We start from the raw sequence: 19635 nt of genomic DNA, 5'->3' as shown, positions 1-19635 counted from the left end.
GCAAACTTAGCACTATTATATATGTGTGTTTCAAATTGTAAAACAATGCTTTTAGCATGGCTAGCTAACAAACCCACCAAGCAGCAAACAAGTTATCACAATCCTAAAGCACTTTCTCTGATTATTGCAAGCAAAAGCCTCGTGCTTTAACATGAACAAATCTGTATCCCATCTGTTGCATGACAAAGAAACACTCTTTTATTATGCTGGCAGTCAAAGACTATTTGTTATGGTCACATTCAAACCCATTTGTTTACTGTTAGCTGCTGTAGAAAGGTTTAAGAGAGCAATAATATGAGCCTTATTGTAAGAACATGTGCATAAAATGCACTTCATTCCTTTCAACAAAAAATTCCTCGCAAGCCAATATGGAAAGACGCTTAAAGGGGCAGTCAATCAGATTGCTATATATCACAAAGAAAAGCAAAGTTCTAAAATACCATATATTTTTGTACAATTATTAGCTTACATTGATTAAAATATCACTACTGGTATATTACATTACTTGAAAAATGTTGTTAAATTTTCATATTTTCAGTATATCCGGTAATAATATTTTACTGATCGAGTATGTGTACCAGGTACTTTGGAGAGTTCTATTGTTGTCGTTATATTTTGTGAAACTACGGGGATTGCTTATATATAGTATAAAATACATAATGATCCTTTATATAAGAAAAATTGACCCTTAATATAATACTGCCCCACACAACTACTAACACAACAAGAGTTCCGAGGTCCGAGACATATACCCCCCAAACAGGGCTTTGAAATAGTGACCCCAATTTCAATTACATATGAAACTGGTGGCAGTGTTTTTTGTTTCATGCACTGTTTCAGATGTTAAAACCCCCCACATGTTTGATTCCCTGCAGCAAGAGTACTAACCTGTTCAAGCGGTCTAGTGTCCTGCCTTGATGTCACGGCACCCGACCTTAAACAACAAATCTCAAGTCAGTTCAAGGCCAGTGAAAGGTCGAGGACAACTTTTTTTTTAAAATGCTAAAAATAAAAAATAATGAAGTTTTTTTTTTTTTTACCTCAACAGGGAAATTAAAGTGTAAAATAAAATAAACATAAAAGGTAAGCATAGAGATTTTAATAATGAGTTACTGAAAACAGCTCTCAGAGTTCTCTATTAAACAGGTGTTATAGAAATACAATTATTTTCTGGTCGTGAAAGCTCATCATTAAAATGTGAAAGCATTTATATATAACTTTAATACAAATGTATCAGGTTAAGACAAACTTAATTAATTCTATGACAAAGAAGTACTGTGTACATTTCTTTACATTTGTGAAGTATTATTATAATGATAATTGATAGATCAATTCAAATAGATCTGCAAACTGTAAATGGCACATCATGACAGGTAATGACAATATTCAATACATTAAAATATAAAACACCCACACACAAATGTGTCTTGTTCTGAGAAAACGGGGCATAATGCATGTGTGTAAAGTGTCGTCCCAGATTAGCCTGTGCAGTTTGCACAGGATAATCAGGGACAACACTTTCCACTTTAATGGTATTTTTCGTTTAAAGAAGGTCCATTCTTACCAAAAATCTTGTTTAAGGGGAAAAAGTCGTCCCTGATTAGCCTGTGCGGACTGCACAGGCAAATCTAGGACAAAACTTTACGCACAGGCATTATGCCCAGTTTTCTCAGAACACGACAAAAATAAATAACAATAAATTGCAAAACAACTTTGGTACTGGCAGTGCAACTTAAAGGCTGAAATTAATTGTGTTCTGTTTGAAATAAAAGCTAGTGGGAATAAATACAATTGTAATGTGATGTTATTCTTATGTAGGTGTAAAAATATGCAACGTTTGTTTAGACATTTTAGATTCCAATTGCTTTTGTTGTATCAATAAATACCTGCATCGTGTGAAAATGGGATCTATGCCGTAAGGGATATGCGGACAAGGTAGCTCCAGAACAGCCTGCGCCATTGTGCAGTCAGGTAATGAGCTACCTATGCGAGGCTATAAAGTGGACCGGTCAACTCCTGCTCAAATTGTGCAAAACCCATTTATGCCAAGTGGACTCTTCCATCCTTATAAATTGGATCAATTTATTTCCAAAATTAGGGATGTCTAGTATATTTATTTCTATATTTAGAATATTTCTTACAGAAATTCCTTTAAGCAAACAGCGCAGACCCTGATGAGACACTGCATCATGCGGTGTCTCATCTGGGTCTACGCTGTTTGCCAAGGCCCTTTTTTCTAGACACTAGGCATAAATGGGTTAAAGTGTGGTCTGGAGCTTGCCCACCACATATAGCATAAGACCCATTTTAACATAGAGCGGGTCAAATGTTATCTCAATAGTATATCTTGAAATGAAGAATACACTATATAGTAAGCTCCATTATAGGAGCCTTATATTGAAAAAGTAACATAAATAACACCATTGTACAAACACAAAATAATAATATAAAGTACATTTCACACAAATTTATAAATAAATCATCTTGTAGTGATGATAAGAGTTATCTCCTGCAGATCAAACTGGGATGCCACTTTGTTTAAATGGGTCAATAATCTAAAACAGTTATTTATTAGTGAGGTAACACACTTGGAACATTTCAACAAAACCGCCATTTCTCAAATCAATCAACATTTAGAACAGATGATATGTTTTATATTAAGCCTATTTATTTTGCTCTATTGTATCAAAAGCCTTAGGCTCATTTTAACATGCTAGAGTCACATTCTAGAGTAACCAGAGATTGGTGTCTTAGGGGAAATTTTAAGAACTTTCCCACACTGGAGAATACACCCATTATGTCCAGGTCACTAAATGGAAACCAGGAGTTAATGGATTAAATTCCCAATGTCGAAGATGAGAAAAGTACTAAAATGATAGACTGATTAATGCAATAAGATGAGCGAAATCTGAATCAGTGTAACAATCCAGTAATTTGGTGGGAGGAAAACACAACTTAATAATCACAACACCTTCATTAAATGTTAACCAAAAATCAAACTCATCATGTATGGGGTTTGGCTTTATCAGCATGCAAAGACTGTTAGTTTAAAACTATTTATTTCAGCTTGATTGCATCAAAGCCTAAAGCTTATTGAAAGGCTCTCAAGTCCATTTCCTGGGTACAACCAATACTTGATATATTTTAAGAGATCTGAAGAACGCTTCTACATTGAGGAACAAGCACATGACTTCCGGGTCGCTAGGCGACACCATACCCACTTCGTCATGGTGGCTTTAATGACTTTGTAAGACAACTATGATTTTGGGTGGCAAGATAAGGTTATTGGAAGCAGAAAGGAAGTGAAGAAGGGAATGCACAACTGGGTGACGATATGTACATATGTATACTGTTACAAAAGGCGGTCTACGTTTACCTCCATAATGCATTCCCTGACTCGTTTGACTCAGCTCTGGGGTTCAATATAGCAACAATTAGGTGAATACACACAGAAGAAACATTCATTATACTAAACATGCAGTATCTAGCACATACATGGGTATTATATGTACTAATTTACTTGCCAATTGATATGGGACAAATACAACAACTGCCTTTATGGTAAATAATCCTGAACAATAATTATCTGAGCCAAATATATTTACAAATTAAAGTCTTTTACAAATATTTTTTTCGTTTTTTAAAGTAAAATTCTACACTAATAGATTTATTCTAACAGGAAAGTGAACTGCTAACATATTATAGTATCACAAGTCAAAAAGACAAATAAATTGCTATATGGCCAAGAAAATATAAGAGAATTATTTAATTTTGCTTGCAAGCAAACATGCATAATTTTATAGTGAAATTATGACGGTTCATATATTTTATGCAAAAAATCAAGTTTAAGTCAAGTTATTAAATGGACTGAAGTTTACCACAGTATATCATTTAAATACTTTGCCTGAACATTTTAATCATTACTGAATTAAGCGACTTGTAATAAATAGTGTAGTATAAAAATTTAAATTTATACAAATATTAAGTAAATAATTTTGGCATCATTTGGTTTAAAAAAAAATACAAAAACACGGCATCCTCCTTAATCTTACAAACTTAGTACTATTATACATTTTTGTTTCAAAATGTAAAACAATACTGTTTGCACGGCTAGCTAACAAACAAACTAAGCAGCAAACAAGTTATCACAATCCTAAAGCACTTTATCTTATTATTGCAAGCAAAAGCCTCGTGCTTTAACATGAACAAATCTGTATCCCATCTTTTGCATGACAAAGAAACACCTGTTAATTATGCTGGTAATCAAAGACTATTTGTTATGGTCACATTCAAACACATTTCCTTACCGATAGCTGTTGTAGAAAGGTTTAAAGGTTTAAAAGAGCAATAACAATAATATTAGCCTTATTCTTATAGAAAACTTGGCCTAATACATGTACATAAAGTGCACTTTATCCCTTTCACCCAAAAATTGCTCACAGGCCAATATGGAAAGACACTTAAAGCACATGTTTTAAGCTCAGTTACAAGCCAATATGGAAAGACACTTAAAGCACATGTTTTAAGCTCAGTTTCCCAGACACTTAAAGCACATGTTTTAAGCTCAGTTTTCCAGACACTTAAAGCACATGTTTAAAGCTCAGTTCTCCAGACACTTAAAGCACATGTTTTAAGCTCAGTTTTCCCATTCATCACAAACCAATATGGAGGACACTTAAAGCACATGTTTTAAGCTCATGGAAAGACACTTAAAGCACATGTTTTAAGCTCAGTTTTCCCAGACTATGGCTCATGTAATAACAAGCATGTTGACATTTATTTGAGCTGTGCTCTGTGAATAAGGGGTTTAATGCATGTGCGTAAAGTGTCGTCCCAGATTAGGCTGTGCAGTCTGCACAGGCTAATCAGGGAAGACACTTTCCGCTTTTATGATATTTTTTGTTTCAAGAAAGTCTCTTTTTAGCAAAAATCAAGCTTATGCAGAAAGTGTTGTCCCTGATTAGCCTGTGCGGACTCACAGGCTAATCTGGGACTACACTTAACGCACATTCATTAAACCTCTTTATCACAGAGCATGGCTCCTTTGCTTTATGTTTTATATTAAACACATCCCATAACATCCTTTCACTGATGTTGTTTCTTTTCATATAAGAATATTTTCATAGTAGACATGCAAATGTTTTTTCTAGATTTTATATAAGCATCTGATATCTGCATGCCTTACATATCTGAAAGAAATACTGCAAGAAAATTGGCTTGTTTCTGTTCAAAATTAAGAATGATTGCATACATGAAAGTACTCATTCATTCCATATTTGCATGAATGCTTTAATATAAAGTATAATATTAAAACAGAAAAAAGAGTGGTAAGCACTATCATATTTCCTCATGCCAGATTTAGACCTGTGTGAAACTGAGAATGTAAAATGGCACCATTTTCAGAAACAAGCAAATTCTTCACACTATAAATGTATATTGTAACAACATAGCATGTACATGGACATTACATTGGGCTGGAGGGTCACAAGCCTTTACACGCCACCATTTGGCATCCTGAGTAACTAATATATTTTAGCATCCAACTTATAGCTTCTCTTGTCATTGTACTTACACATACTGTGGGCTGTACAAAAGAGTAGAAGAAATGCAAACAGATCTAGACTAAACATGAGTATTTTTATAATAAAATATTGTTTTATATAATATTCTTTATGAACTCCATTGCACCATTTTAAAAGACAAACATTTTATTTTACAAAATATCAGAATTAATTAAAAACTCATGAAGAATAAAAACACAAATTAATCATTCCCAAAAGGGCTAGGCTTTAATGAGAGCATTAAAGAGAAAATTTAGGCAATTTTTTATTTTCTACTAAAAAAACGGATTAATAAAATATAATTAATAATATAAAATAAACTACCTAAAGTAAACAAATAAAACCACAGAGAATGAGAGATTATCAAAAGAGAAGTTATGTTTTCAGCACATTTCACAATGAAGTGTTGATGACAATCAATTCATAAAAAAAAAATGCAAATCAAGGGTGGAGTGTGGAAAGCTTGTTTCTGCATTACATATGCGATTTCTTTCTACAAAAATAGTTCAAGAGTTTAAATATACGCATTTCATGCACATTAAATGCTGACAAAATATGGGGACAATATTTCTGTGCATTCAAATACAATATTTCAAGAAGTGTTAACATGTTGAAAAGAGAAAAATCTCTAATAAAATACATATAAATACGTACCCAGCTTGCATTGCAGCGGACAGCCTGACAGGAACATTCTGTGCGCGACTGATGTTCACAATGATCCGCACCTCGTCTCCCTTGATGGACTGCGCGACCACCTTCTTCTGCTTCTTGCGCTGTGGCTTCAGTGGCGTCCGACGGGCAAACACCTTCATCAGGCTGGTCCCCAGCAAACTAGGAAAAAGATCTCTCAAAGTGATTATTAACCCTTTGCATGCTGGGAAATTTGTCGTCTGTTAAAATGTTGTCTGCTGAATTTCTACAATTAGCATTTTCTGCGATTTTTTTCAAAGAATACTATCAGAATAGCAAACAGATTGGATCCTGATGAGACGCCACGTTCTGTGGCGTCTCATCTGGATCCAAACTGTTTGAAAAGGCCTTCAAAATTCGGTTCCAGCACTGAAAGAGTTAATATATGCATGTATTGTATGAGTAATGTTTAAGAATGGAAAAATGGGGTTATCAAATGCATGTGTGTCAAGTGCCTTCCCATTATATCCTATGTAGTCAGCACAGGCTAATCAGGGCCAACGATTTCAGCTTTAATGGAAATAGCTTGAAAAGAAAATGTCTTTTAAGCTCAAGTCCAGTTTAGGTGTAAAGTGTTGTCCATGTTTAGCCTGCGCTGACTGCACAGACTAATCTGGGAAAACACTTTACACACGTGCATCAAACTAATCTGGGAAAACACTTTACACACGTGCATCAAACCCCATTTTCACAGAGCAATTCTTACATATATTAAGATAAATCTGTATTTATCATCATACATAGTGCTTGAATTCTTTTTTGAAATGTAAAAAATACTAAGAAGTGTAATATAAATTAAAAATAAAATGAACTGTTTAGTTGTTACAACACTTAAATCATAAAAGAGAGGTGAAAAAAATAACGTATTTTCTACAAAAAAATAGCTCGTAGATTGATGTAATTTACAATAATGATATAACATAATATCACACTAAAAACTAACATATATTCTGTATGCATGATAACTGCACACAGATCTTACGCAATGTTTGGAACCATGTCTTCTTTCACCATGTCCTCCCAATTCTTCATGTGAGCCTGTCTACGGAACCTACGCATAACTTGATCTCGAATCTGGGGACAGTATATAGGAGAGGTATACAATACATTGTATTTACTTGATGAAAAAAATTCTAAGTATATATCAACCTATAAAGAATGACTTTAAAATTAGCAGGATATTAATATGTTTTCAGCCAGCTATGATTGCTTTCATCAGGCTACAAACAATATAAAGCAGCACAGCTGAACTGATTTGCTTGATACAAACATATTTATTAGGAATTAATAACTATTCATGATAAATGAGCCCACCTTCTGACGGTATCGTTTCACAGCCATTCTCTGAGTCTCAATGTCGTGGTCACCTTCACTTTTTAGGCGCTGCTCTTCCCTCTTCTTACGCTCATACTCCTTTAAAATAAAATCAAAACGCTTTTAGAATTTAAAACGTGTTAAAATCATGCCTTTATATGTAGACCTAACAAATGGTGTCCCATAACCCAAAATCAGTTTCACAGTTGTAATGAATAAAGAACGTGTGTTTATTTACTTTTTGTTAGACTTGGCTTAATTATTATTAAATCTGTCACCTAATACAACATCCTTAAACAAGAATAACTGCCCTTCACATTTATGAAAGAACTGCCCTTTACATTAACAAGAGAACAGCCATTCACATTCAAGACAGAATAACCCTACAGATTCAACAAGAGATGTGTTTGTCAGAAACACAATGCCCCCTACTGTGCTGCTTTGAATTTTTTTTTTTTTTACCTTTGACCTTGAAGGATGACTTTGACCTTTCACCACTCAAAATGTGCAGCTCCATGAGATACACATGCATGCCAAATACCAAGTTGCTATCTTCAATATTGCAAAAGTTATGGCAAATGTTAAAGTCTTGGGACAGATGCACAGACTGACATACGGACAGACTGACTGACAGTTCAACTGCTATATGCCACCATACGGGGGACTTAAAAATTAATCCATCACACTAACAGTGCATAACACTAACTGTCTTTGGGCCATTAAGGAAAAAATGAAATTTTAGGATGGGAATCAATTTGCGCAAAAAAAACCCACTGATTTGGGAGAAACTTGTTCAATAAAACTCTTCAAAATAATTCAAATTATAAGTAAACAATCATATAAATTAAAGGAATATACTTTGTTTTATGTAATTGAACTAAAATTTAGATAAAACATTAATTAAATACTTCTTATTAAAGAATTATTTTTTTATCTAAAATTTGATTTTTTTTTTTTTTTTTTTTTTTCCATTTCGCTTTGAAAATGGGTCCGGTCCGTTTTAAGAACCCAAAGATACTCCAGGAAAAGGTCAGCACACATACCGTGAAGACATCCCTGGGCACCTCGCGCTCATGTGCCGGCACCATCTTGTAGTTCTTGAACTCCTGGACCTCCTCGTCACGCAGCTGTATCAGTCGGAACCGCTTGTTCTCCTCAAGCTCCTGCTGGGTAACGAAGTCAAACTCCACCATCAGCTGCTCCAGACGGAAATACTCTGCAGGGGTCAGGTGACTCGTGTCTCCTCCCTTGCCCTAGGGATAAAAAGAATGAGTTTCAACTGATTTATTTTAGTAGCGCTATTGGAAAACTGGGCTTAATGCATGTGCGTAAAGACCCGGAATATCCAGTGCAGTCAGGATAGGCTAATCACGTACAACACTTTCCTTATATGCAGTTTTTTGTTTGAAGGAAGTCTCTTCTCAACAAACTCCAGTCTAGGCGCAAAGTATAATCCCTTACCATATATTACACATGTACATTAAGCCCAGTTTTCCCAAAAGGCATCTCATTTTAGCTTGATGTCATTTAGTAGCAAAGGCGTATCAAACACTCTTTTGTCCGTTAAATTTTGAGAATGCTCCGAGAGCAGCAAATGAACCCTGTAAGCTAGGCAAAAACCAAATCCACTACAAAACTGAAACCCCTAATGGAGATTGTCCATGTGCTTTTTGATCATCAGTTACTTCATAATTTTAATATAGATTAGAATAAATTATTTGAAAAACAATTTTTAACAGAAACTTTGTTGAATGTAATCTTACTTCAAACAAGATGAAAATTACAGTTTTGGTGCGGTAATTGGAAAAAAATAAAAAAAATAAACAGATACTTAGTGAAATTCCACAATTATTCAAAGCAAGTAGTCAATGCCAGTTATGCTTTGTTGACCAAAAATATTTAAAACAGAAAGTTGGTGGAATGCAACTATAATCAAAGATAAAAGACAATACAACTATTTAAACAAAAACTTATTGTAATTCAACCTTACTCATAGCACAAAGCACTGACACAACGTCAGTCATAAGACCATGCCTGTATTGAAATGGTTACCAAAAAATAAGTAAACACAAACTTACTCGTAGCAAGTACACAATGTCAGCGTTGGAGGGGTCGTTGGGGTCAAGGTGGGAGCTGGCAAACCAGTCTGCAAGCTTCTTGAGATCCATGACTCCTGCGGCTCCAATAGCAGCCAGAGGGTCCATCTTCTTCATGTGGCTGCAGAGAACAACAAGGAAGGGTTTAATATGAGCCTTGCTCCGTGGAAACAGGACTTAATACATGTGCGTAAAGTGTCGTCCTTGATTAGTCTGTGCAGTCTGCACAGGCTAATCTGGGATCACACTTTCCAACTTAACTGTTCTTTCTTTCATAAGAGACTTCCATGAAACAAACCAGCGATGTGTTTGTGAAACACTATGTCCCCATATATATGACCTTTGACCTTGAAGGATGACCTTGACCTTTCACCACTCAAAATGTGCAGCTCCATGAGATACACATGCATGCCAAATATCAAGTTGCTAGCTTCAATATTGCAAAAGTGTACATTTAATGAGCAATTTTGACCCATATATTTGACCTTTGACCTTGAAGGATGACCTTGAGCTTGACCTTTCACCACTCAAAATGTGCAGCTCCATAAGATACACATGCATGCCAAATATGAAGTTGCTATCTTCAATATTGCAAAAGTTATGGAAAATGTTAAAGTTGGGGCAAACAAACAAACAAACCAACAAACAAACCAACAGACAGGGCAAAAACAATATGTCCCCCACTATAGTGGTGGGGGACATAAACATTCCATAAAAGCTGAAAGTGTTGTCCCTGATGAGCCTGTGCAGAGTGCACCAAATAGTCTGATGTGACACTAAATGTTTGTGCATTAAGCCCCGTTTTCCAACAACATGGCTTCAATAAGCATCATAATGCATAACAAGTAATTGTTCATAATCTAAATATTTGCAAGCACATTTTATTTGCATAATGTATATCACAGTTTATATGATAATATTTTGTGAAAGTATTTACGCCACAACTTTTTAACAGCACTCACGTAAACATGGTGTTTGCGTTGACTAGGGCGGGGGGTACCAGGGCCTGCCCATGCTCGTCTACGGCCCAGGCCACGCTGTACGTGAGGATGCCTGTGGTCATGAGGATCTCCAGCTGGGAGTTGTCAGACCCGTACGTGAACGGCATGCCTACGTAGAGGATGATAAGTCATGTAAGATGCCTGCATAAGTATGTGAATGTAATACCTAGGTTATGGACACAGTCACATCAAAGTAATGTATAAGTATATTAATAATAGCATACCTAGGCAGCAGACAAACAGTAACGCAAGTCGCATTTAAAATAGTGTGAAGTGCATAGCTAGGTAACAGAACAAGAGCTGTTTCGACTATTCGAGTGCTTGACATTATAACGTAAGCCATCATGGGGAAATTGTTCATATTAAATAATTTATTAGCCGATCTTTCAAAAATGAAAAAAGGAAAAAAAAATTATTTTTTTTGGGGGGGGGGGGCTTGAGAGGGGGTATAATTTGGGGTGTGGTCATTTATTAGACGATCTTTCAAAAATAAAAAAAGGAGAAAAAAAAAAAATGGGGGGTAGGGGGGTGAGAGGGGGGTATAATGTGGGGTGGGGTAATTTATTAGATGATGTTTAAATAAAAATTTAAAAAATGGGGGGGGAGGTTGGGGGGGGGGGAGGGATTCTGGGTAGGGGCGTGGGGTATTGTTTGGGTGGAATCCATTGTGGTATTCAAGTAAGTGTTGTTTTGTCAAAGTTATAATAAAATGTGATCATAAATAAAGAAGTTAAGGCAATTTAAGCAAAATGTTCAATTATCTAAGTGTAAAAGGGGCCATAATTATGTAAAAATGCTTGATACAGTGGTCTGCTCTTGTTTATAGGTTGGGGTCATGTTGGTAAACAAGTATGCAAAATATAAAAGCAATATGTCAAAAGATATAGGAAATATTTGGGGTAGTACGCAAACTTTAACATAGATTTATCAATAATATGCATATTCTAAGTATAAAAGGGGCAATAATTATGACAAAATGCTTGATAGAGTTGTCTGCTCTTGTTTATAGGTTGGGGTGATGTTGGTAAACAAGTATGCAAAATATGAAAGCAATATGTCAAGGGACAATGAAAATAAATGGGGTAGTACGAAAACTTTTACCAGGGCTTGCACTAAGCAGCGTACTGCCGTATATTACGCCCGATAATTGTTTCCATACGCCGATAACAAAACCCCATGACGTCCACTGTACTTCCTGAAAATTGGTCATACGCCGAAAATAGCAACCCGTGACGTAAGCTGTCGATTAAAATAACACTTCAATCAACACTGCTTTCTGCCGACTCAATGTGTTTTGCACACGTCTCGATCAGTCTAAACTCTGCCTCCTTATATTTGCTACCGCCCGCAGGTGATTAGCAAGTTTATTGTGTGTTGTTTATCTAACGGTTACACAATTTACCCCCCCCCCCCCCGCCCGGATCGCAAATTGACCATTACAAAGCAGTTGCGTATTGGTTGCTTTAACAACACACTCGTGCCTCTTTGCGCGTGCCGTATGTTGTCTAATGATTAGAAGATAACTGCTGGTTTTGTGCAGACGGCACGGTAAAGAAAGACGGCAAAAATAATTAAAGAAAAACAAAACTGATCAAAGATTAATTAATTACATAGATTCACTACCGTATTAGGTCCCGCGAGTTTTCTCAGTTTGTTAATCCACCGATAATTACGAGTAATAACCATCTTATATAAACTGGAATCACAGTTCATTTTCTATACTAACAAGTCATTTTACTAGTCAGAAACATTCAGAAAACACATTTCCTGGATTAGATATAAATTATCCGAGTAGAATTAAATTGCTACGTCATGACCTTCGACATTGCAAATGGCTGACCTATTGTAACATTCAACCCGCGTTCAGTTCAAAGCTGGTGATTCAAATTACAAGTAATGTTGGTTCAATAATGGAGAAAACATTAAATGGATTTAACAAACATTTGATAAGGTTTGTTAAACCAGATAACAACATGGAAAGTTTGGATTATTAAAGTTAAACTGGTAAGGCATTTATTAAGTGTACATATTTCGGACATGTATAGTATTCGGATAAACAGTAATTGATATACTAGATGCTCCATCATGACCATTCATTAAGATTGTGTTTTGTTGCAAATGCAGTCATAGGGATGATGATAATAAAATGACAATAAATATGTGATGAAAAGGTACAACCGCACATATCTCAAATTACTTAAATGTGTTGAATGACTTAAATGTGTTATGATTAAGTAGATTTGATTTTAATGAGAATTTATTGTTTTTAAAATGAACATAGTTAAATGATAGAAATAATAAAAATTTTGAAATTAACATGTTTTGTCTTTTAAGTCGATATTGTTTGCACAAACTTATACCCTGATTTTCCAAACTTCTCCCTATTTTTAAAGCCTAGGGTAGTCTCCGCCTTGTTGTATGATATATCTAGTTACTTTCACAGAATTAAACTGACCCAAAATGGATGTGAAGAGTTTGTGATCATTTACGCAGTTGACATTCCGTTAACATCAACATTAAAGATGTTTGGACTTCCAACATTCTTGATTGGGACTTCCATAAGTAAAGGGCAGGAAGTTAGGACTTCCAAAATTTATTTCTTAGTGCAAGCCCTGTTTTACATTTGCTGCATATTCTAAGTGGAAAAGGGGCCATAATTATGACAAATGCTTGATAGAGTTGTCTGCTCTTGTTTATAGGTTGGGGTCATGTTGGTAAACAAATATGCAAAATATGAAAGCAATATGTCAAGGGACAATGAAAATAATTGGGGTAGTACGAAACTTAAACATTTGCACGCTAACGGCACGGCACAGCACGGAACGGACACCGACGCCGGGGTGAGTAGGATAGCTCCACTATATATATTTCATATATAATAGTCGAGCTAAAGTCATGTTATATGAATATATAATACTGTGAACTCATGTCCACGTAGTAGACAAAGTCATGTCAGACGAATTTATTATTATGCAAACAGCAAAATGCAGGTAACAGAAAATAGATTACTGTTTAACATAAACATAAATTGTTTGCCTAAACAAGAGATGTGTTTGTCAGAAACACAATGCCCCCTTTTGCGCCGTTTTGATTAAAAAAAAATTTGATCATTTGGCAGGTACAGATAATTATCTCCCTTTAAAGCTTATTACTTCCCTTGGATTTGTTTTTTTGACCTTTGACCTTGAAGGAAGAACTTTGACCTTTCACCACTCAAAATGTGCAGCTCCATGAGATACACATGCATGCCAAATATCAAGTTGCTATCTGAAGCGACATAGAAGTTATGAGCATTTTTCGAAACCTAAACGCAAAACCTAAACACAAAGTGTGACGGAAAGACAGATGGACAGACGGATGGACGGTTGGATCACTATATGCCCTCCTTCGGGGGCATACAAATTTTAAGACAAGACATGTGTTTGTCAGAAACACAATGCCCCCTATTGCGCCACTTTGAAGCCATTTATTTGACCTTTGACCTTGAAGGATGACTTTGACCTTTTACCACTCAAAATGTGCAGCTCCATGAGATACACATGCATGCCAAATATCAAGTTGCTATCTTCAATATTGCAAAAGTTATGGCCAATGTTAAAGACAAAGACAGACAGACAGACTGACGGACAGTTCAACTACTATATGCCACCCTACCGGTGGCATAAAAATAAATTGTATCTAAACAGTAACATGTCATGTGGATGGGCCCTGGTATGATCTTATGATTAACAACCATGCAATTTGCCAACAGTGAGCTTAAAGTGTCATCCCAGATTAAAACATTCTGTCCACACAGGCTACTCAGGGAAACACTTTCCGTTTTTATTGAATTTTTCATTTAAAGGAGGTCTCTTCTTAACTAAGATCCAGTGAACACTGAAAGTGTCGTTCCTGATCAGCCTGTGCAGACAGCACAGGAAAATCTAGGACGACATTTTACGCACATGCATTAAGCCCTGTTTTCCCACACAGCCTCTAACACACATATGAGTAACTGTATAACAGTACAAACCACTTCCGACAGCAGCCCGGTTCAGTTTCTCCTTGCGGTCGCTGCTGAACTCGAGATCCTCCAGTTGAACAGAGACCGAGGTCACACTCGTGTCCGGGATAGGAGCACACAACTCCGCTACCAGCGTGCTACCCAGCCCTATGCTTTCATGGACCTGGGGAATTTATACATGAATTAGTACACAGCATGTTATATGAGATTTATAACAAACGTTAATACAGTTTAAAGTGGACTGCAACATCAGACAAACAAGAGGGCCATAATGGCCCTGAATCGCTCACCTGACTAACGTTGCTACATTAACTTAAATTCTATCAGACCCATATACAATCCCAAGAAAGATTTCATTAATTAATACATTCTGACAAAATGTCATTAAGACGTGAGGAAAACTGTGACCTCTTTCATCTACACAAGGTTTTACTAGAATTGGCCCGGTGACCTAATTTTTGACCCATGATGACCCATATACGATCCAAAATCAGATATTATCAAGATTAACATTCTGACCAAACTTCATTAAGATCAGATGAAGACTACTGGTTGTGTACGTAATTCCGGCCTGTACGTAAAAAATCGGCCACCTGTGTTAAATCATTTTTATGATCTTAGCATACACATTTTGCTGATTTTTATTAAAATCAACTTGAAAACCAACCCTTTTCTCAATATCTTGCAAATTAAAGAAGCATATCACTGTGAACTTTTATATCAAAATGTCACAATTGTAGGACGATGTTTTAGTCATGTGAGAAAAGTGACATCATCAATGTTTGTATTACTTATATTTATATAAGAAACAAATATATTTGTTAAAATTGTTATTTTTAACTTATAAACTTTAACTAAGGTATCTTTAAATAATTGTATAAAAACATATATCAAAACATAAAAATTAGGACCTAATATATACTTTTTTAAATATATGAATTACCTCCCTTGATTAGAATAATAATAGGTTATTTGTTGTAAAATTAAATACAAGCGTTTACTAAAAATCGACAATGAAGTCAACTTTTTATACACAATGTGTTTAATTTCTTAGCTATATTATTTTTTTTGTTGATAAAACATATTAAAAACAAATTGTTTTTAGGAATTAGCAGTTGCCAATTGACAGTGCTTGTATACTATATTTATTAAGATAGGTAGGGGGAGTAACTGGTATATAATGTCGCATATATTTTAAGTTTCAAGTGAAAAAATTTTGTTTTTGTAAACATTAATTAATACTCCTAAAATGAGGACATTTGTCTAAAGATATTGCTTTGTAATTTTACCTGCAGATTAAACTAAAAAGTGGCCGATTTTTTAGGTACAATTGCCCAATGAAAATTGATAGTTTATCTGTCATTAATTTCTGTTCATAAAAGTAACATACACTGATCTAATTCTATTGAAATTTTCATGCTAGATGAGTTTTGAACCCAGGATTATATATGTGAAGTTTAGTTTCAACCAGTTGCCTAAAACAAAAGATTTTGTTAAAATAGTCCCAAAAGTGGCCGGAATTATGTACACAACCAGTATGACCTCTATTGTCTACACAAGGTTTTTCTATGATTTGACCTAGTGACCTAGTTTTTGACCACAGATGACCCAAATACAATCCCAACCCAGATTTGATCAAGATTAACATTCTGGCAAAATTTAATTAAGTTTGGATGAAAACTGTGACCTCTGATGTCTACAAATGTTTTTTTAATTTGACCTAGTGACCTAGTTTTTGACCCCAGATGACCCAATACAATCCCAACCCAAATTTCATCAAGATAAACATTCTGACCAAATTTCATAAAGATTGGATGAAAACTGCGACCTCTATTGTCTACACAAGGTTTTTCTATCATTTGACCTAGTTTTTGACCTAGTGACCTAGTTTTTGACCCCAGATGACCCAAATACAATCCCAACCCAGATTTCATCAAGAAAAACATTCTGACCAAATTTCATAAAGATTGGATGAAAACTGTGACCTCTACTGTCTACACAAACAAATTGTTGACGGACACACGCACGCACGCACACATGCACAACGGACGCCGGACATCACACGGTCACATAAGCTCACCATGTCACTTCATGACAGGTGAGCTAAAAATAAAACAACAACTAAAACAAATTTTTTAAATAAAATTCATTTTAATTATTAAATACTTACCTGTTATCGTATGCTTATACTTTCCAAGGGGAAATAACTCATCCGGAATTTTAACTGGGAATCCGCCACCTCAATACCGTAATACAGGCCAGGTTAAACATAGTGCAATGCAACCTAGCCAAAAATCGGTAACCAACCCTCAATATTATTTCAATATATATACAAAAATATTAATCGAATAGCGGGGTGGGAGGTGGGACTTACCGATAACAGGTAAGTATTTAATAATTAAAATGAATTTTATTTAAAAAATTTGTTTTAATGTCATAAATACTGACCTGTTATCGTATGCTGATTTTGCAGCTGCGGTGGGAAGGTTCGTATATATTTTCCCAACACAGTAGAACCCATAAACAGGGTTATCAGCTAATGATATCAAGTAATCTTCGTTAAAACGGTATTAATTATGACTTCTCGGACAGAGTAATATGTCTATGTCGTAAAGAAGACACTACCGTTAGTGAAACCACAACAAGCCCAAACGTATACAAATTGTATTGTTGGCACTTCAGAAAACGAAGATAAAAAGATGACAAGGTGGTCGGATTCCTCCAGTAAACAGCTTAGAGCACGTCAAAAAGTGGGGTGTGATTAATATATGCCCACAAAACAGACAGAGCTCTTAATTCATGCGGTCAGATCCTAAAAAGGAATGAATCCTTAGATAGGATAAGATTAACTTTCCTTAGTCGAGGTCTAACCCCGAGAAATAGAAGCCGCAGACACATCTCCCCCCCCTTTTTTTGGGGAAATGAAGAGTGTCTTTGAGAACCTCGAATGGACTTCTGACTAACACTGCTGAGATAGAACTTCAAAGCCCTGATTGCCCAAAGAAGTTTATCCTCATCTTCATGACTACCAGTTAAAGAAAACTTGGAAACTTGAAGGTAGAAGCCATATAGAGGACTTGATATTAAGCAAGGAATCCTGGCTGACACAACAAAGTGAAAACGACAATAGATCCAACTGGAATTGGTCGTATTCAACAGAAAAAGCATGAATTTCACTTCTCCGTATGGTAAAAGCCATAATTAGAAGGAAAACCGTCTTAAAATTATATTGGAACTGTTAATAAGCCTGATGAAAAAGGTTCATAGGGAGCTCATTAAGCATCCCAACATGTTACACAAGTCAAAACCGCTTAAGAAGGTAAAGGAACGAAAAACATAGTGTTGACGTTCCATAGTTTGGATCAGTTCCAAAATAGGTAAGACAGCACAGAGTTGCGATGACTTACACAAAACAAGGTATACGAAAGCATAATCTCTATCCTTTGATGAAGAAAAGAACAAATTTCTTATCATCAAGAAAAAGATGAGAAAAACCTCTATGTATCTAGCAGAGTGATTAAGGTAATAACTATGCTCTCAATTACCCAGTAAAAAATGAATTTCCATAGAACCTTTATACAGTTCTGATGGAATTATCCTTGCACAAGTAACAAGGATTGAAACTCTAACAGAAAAACGTTCTTCTGTAGAGATAACTAAAAGTTATTAATGGCCAGACATGAAGTGGCACATGTTTGGATCAGTAAAAATATGTCTCAGTGAGATATGATATTTGACCTGTGAAGAAGTTTCCTGAAAATAATTGTACAGGAGACTTAAAAGGTCGTAGAACCATAATCCCATGGTTCATTAAGTATATTTCACGAAATTATGGCAAAAACTCAGTTATTGCAAAAACTCACCAAGAAGGCAAGATATTCCAGTTTATGTCAATGGACGAATGTATAACAATCGCACACCCTGCTGGATCGATTTCTGTGAACTGCATTGTTGACGTTGTTCAGCATACCGGTATACACTGCGATATACGATCGCATAACGCTAATAACTAGCGTTTGATGATAAACAACATTCTTTGATATACTATGTACACCATGCAACTCGTCTGCAACTTCACTGCCGCGCATGCGCAATTACATTATTGAACCCAACGGAAAAATAATTCGAAAGAAAGAACTGCAGAACAAAAGGTCCAACAGGGCGTTGAGACGAACTGGTATGAGAAAGACGATAGAGAAAATTAGTTGTTCTTGCAAAGAACGAATAAGTTCCTGATTTCCAGTTACAAGGAGTGATAATATGATCACCTCCGTGTCTGTAAGTAAACCACGACCGATGTGTGATAGTTGAAACCATCACAAAGGAATCGTGAAAATGTGTTGTAAATGAAAAACAGCTAAAAAGAATTTTCGCTTTTCAAGATGTAGATGTGCAGGTGATATTCGTTAGGATACCACATAATTGAGAAAATCAAGATACGTTGTTCTATGTGATCGTCCATAACCTTATCTGCTCACATCTGTATAAGATGTAAGGAAGGTTGTGGTAGAATAAACTATATTCTTGCCAAGATAATCTTCTAGTCGAGACACCACTGAATAGTGGTAAATAATGACAAAAAGATGGAAATCTCTGTCATTAAATAATCCCGAGATTAATACAATTATCTTAAAAATAAAGCTGAAACGGACGTAAGAAAAGACGTCTCAGCAGAAGGACCGGTGACCGGACCGGTAAATACCGACCGGTGACCGGAACCATTTGTCAAGGATGGGTGGGCAAAGAAACCACGGCAAGCCGAACTTTCCCACTCCAAACACACTTGAAAATTGGTAGAATAGGACAGTGTTTAACACTTATAAGTTTATGACCTATCTACAGAATATAGCCTCTTCTAGAACCAATAACAGGCGCCTTTAAAATCCTGGATAATACAGGTCGCGAAGTCATCGATTTGCGAAGTACGGAAATATGATTGATAGTGGTACCTCCGGAATCGGAGGTGTGAT

At 35.7% G+C, this 19635-nt stretch overlaps 1 protein-coding gene across 9 annotated transcripts in view; it reads right to left on the bottom strand.

Moving 5' to 3' along the window:
- LOC127873667 (coiled-coil and C2 domain-containing protein 2A-like) overlaps positions 1-19635 on the bottom strand; it is a 99254-nt gene that overhangs the window by 18194 nt on the left and 61425 nt on the right. For 5 of the 9 annotated variants that reach the window (XM_052417580.1, XM_052417584.1, XM_052417583.1 and 2 more), the window contains 9 exons: positions 14675-14828; positions 10624-10771; positions 9644-9782; positions 8609-8818; positions 7566-7664; positions 7234-7325; positions 6216-6392; positions 3377-3412; positions 889-934 (listed from right to left, as the gene is read on the bottom strand). In XM_052417580.1, coding sequence (XP_052273540.1) covers positions 889-934; positions 3377-3412; positions 6216-6392; positions 7234-7325; positions 7566-7664; positions 8609-8818; positions 9644-9782; positions 10624-10771; positions 14675-14828 — 1101 coding nt within the window. Of the gene's footprint in view, positions 1-888; positions 935-3376; positions 3413-5572; positions 5585-6215; positions 6393-7233; positions 7326-7565; positions 7665-8608; positions 8819-9643; positions 9783-10623; positions 10772-14674; positions 14829-19635 lie in introns of all 9 variants that reach the window. The other 4 variants (XM_052417582.1, XM_052417588.1, XM_052417585.1 and 1 more) reach the window with 2 other exon arrangements.

This window comes from Dreissena polymorpha, chromosome 3 (genome assembly GCF_020536995.1).
Source record: "Dreissena polymorpha isolate Duluth1 chromosome 3, UMN_Dpol_1.0, whole genome shotgun sequence".
NCBI classification, from domain to species: Eukaryota; Metazoa; Mollusca; class Bivalvia; order Myida; family Dreissenidae; genus Dreissena; species Dreissena polymorpha.
The sequence above is the reverse complement of the archived record's forward strand: the minus strand, read 5'-3'. Positions and strand labels throughout refer to the sequence as shown.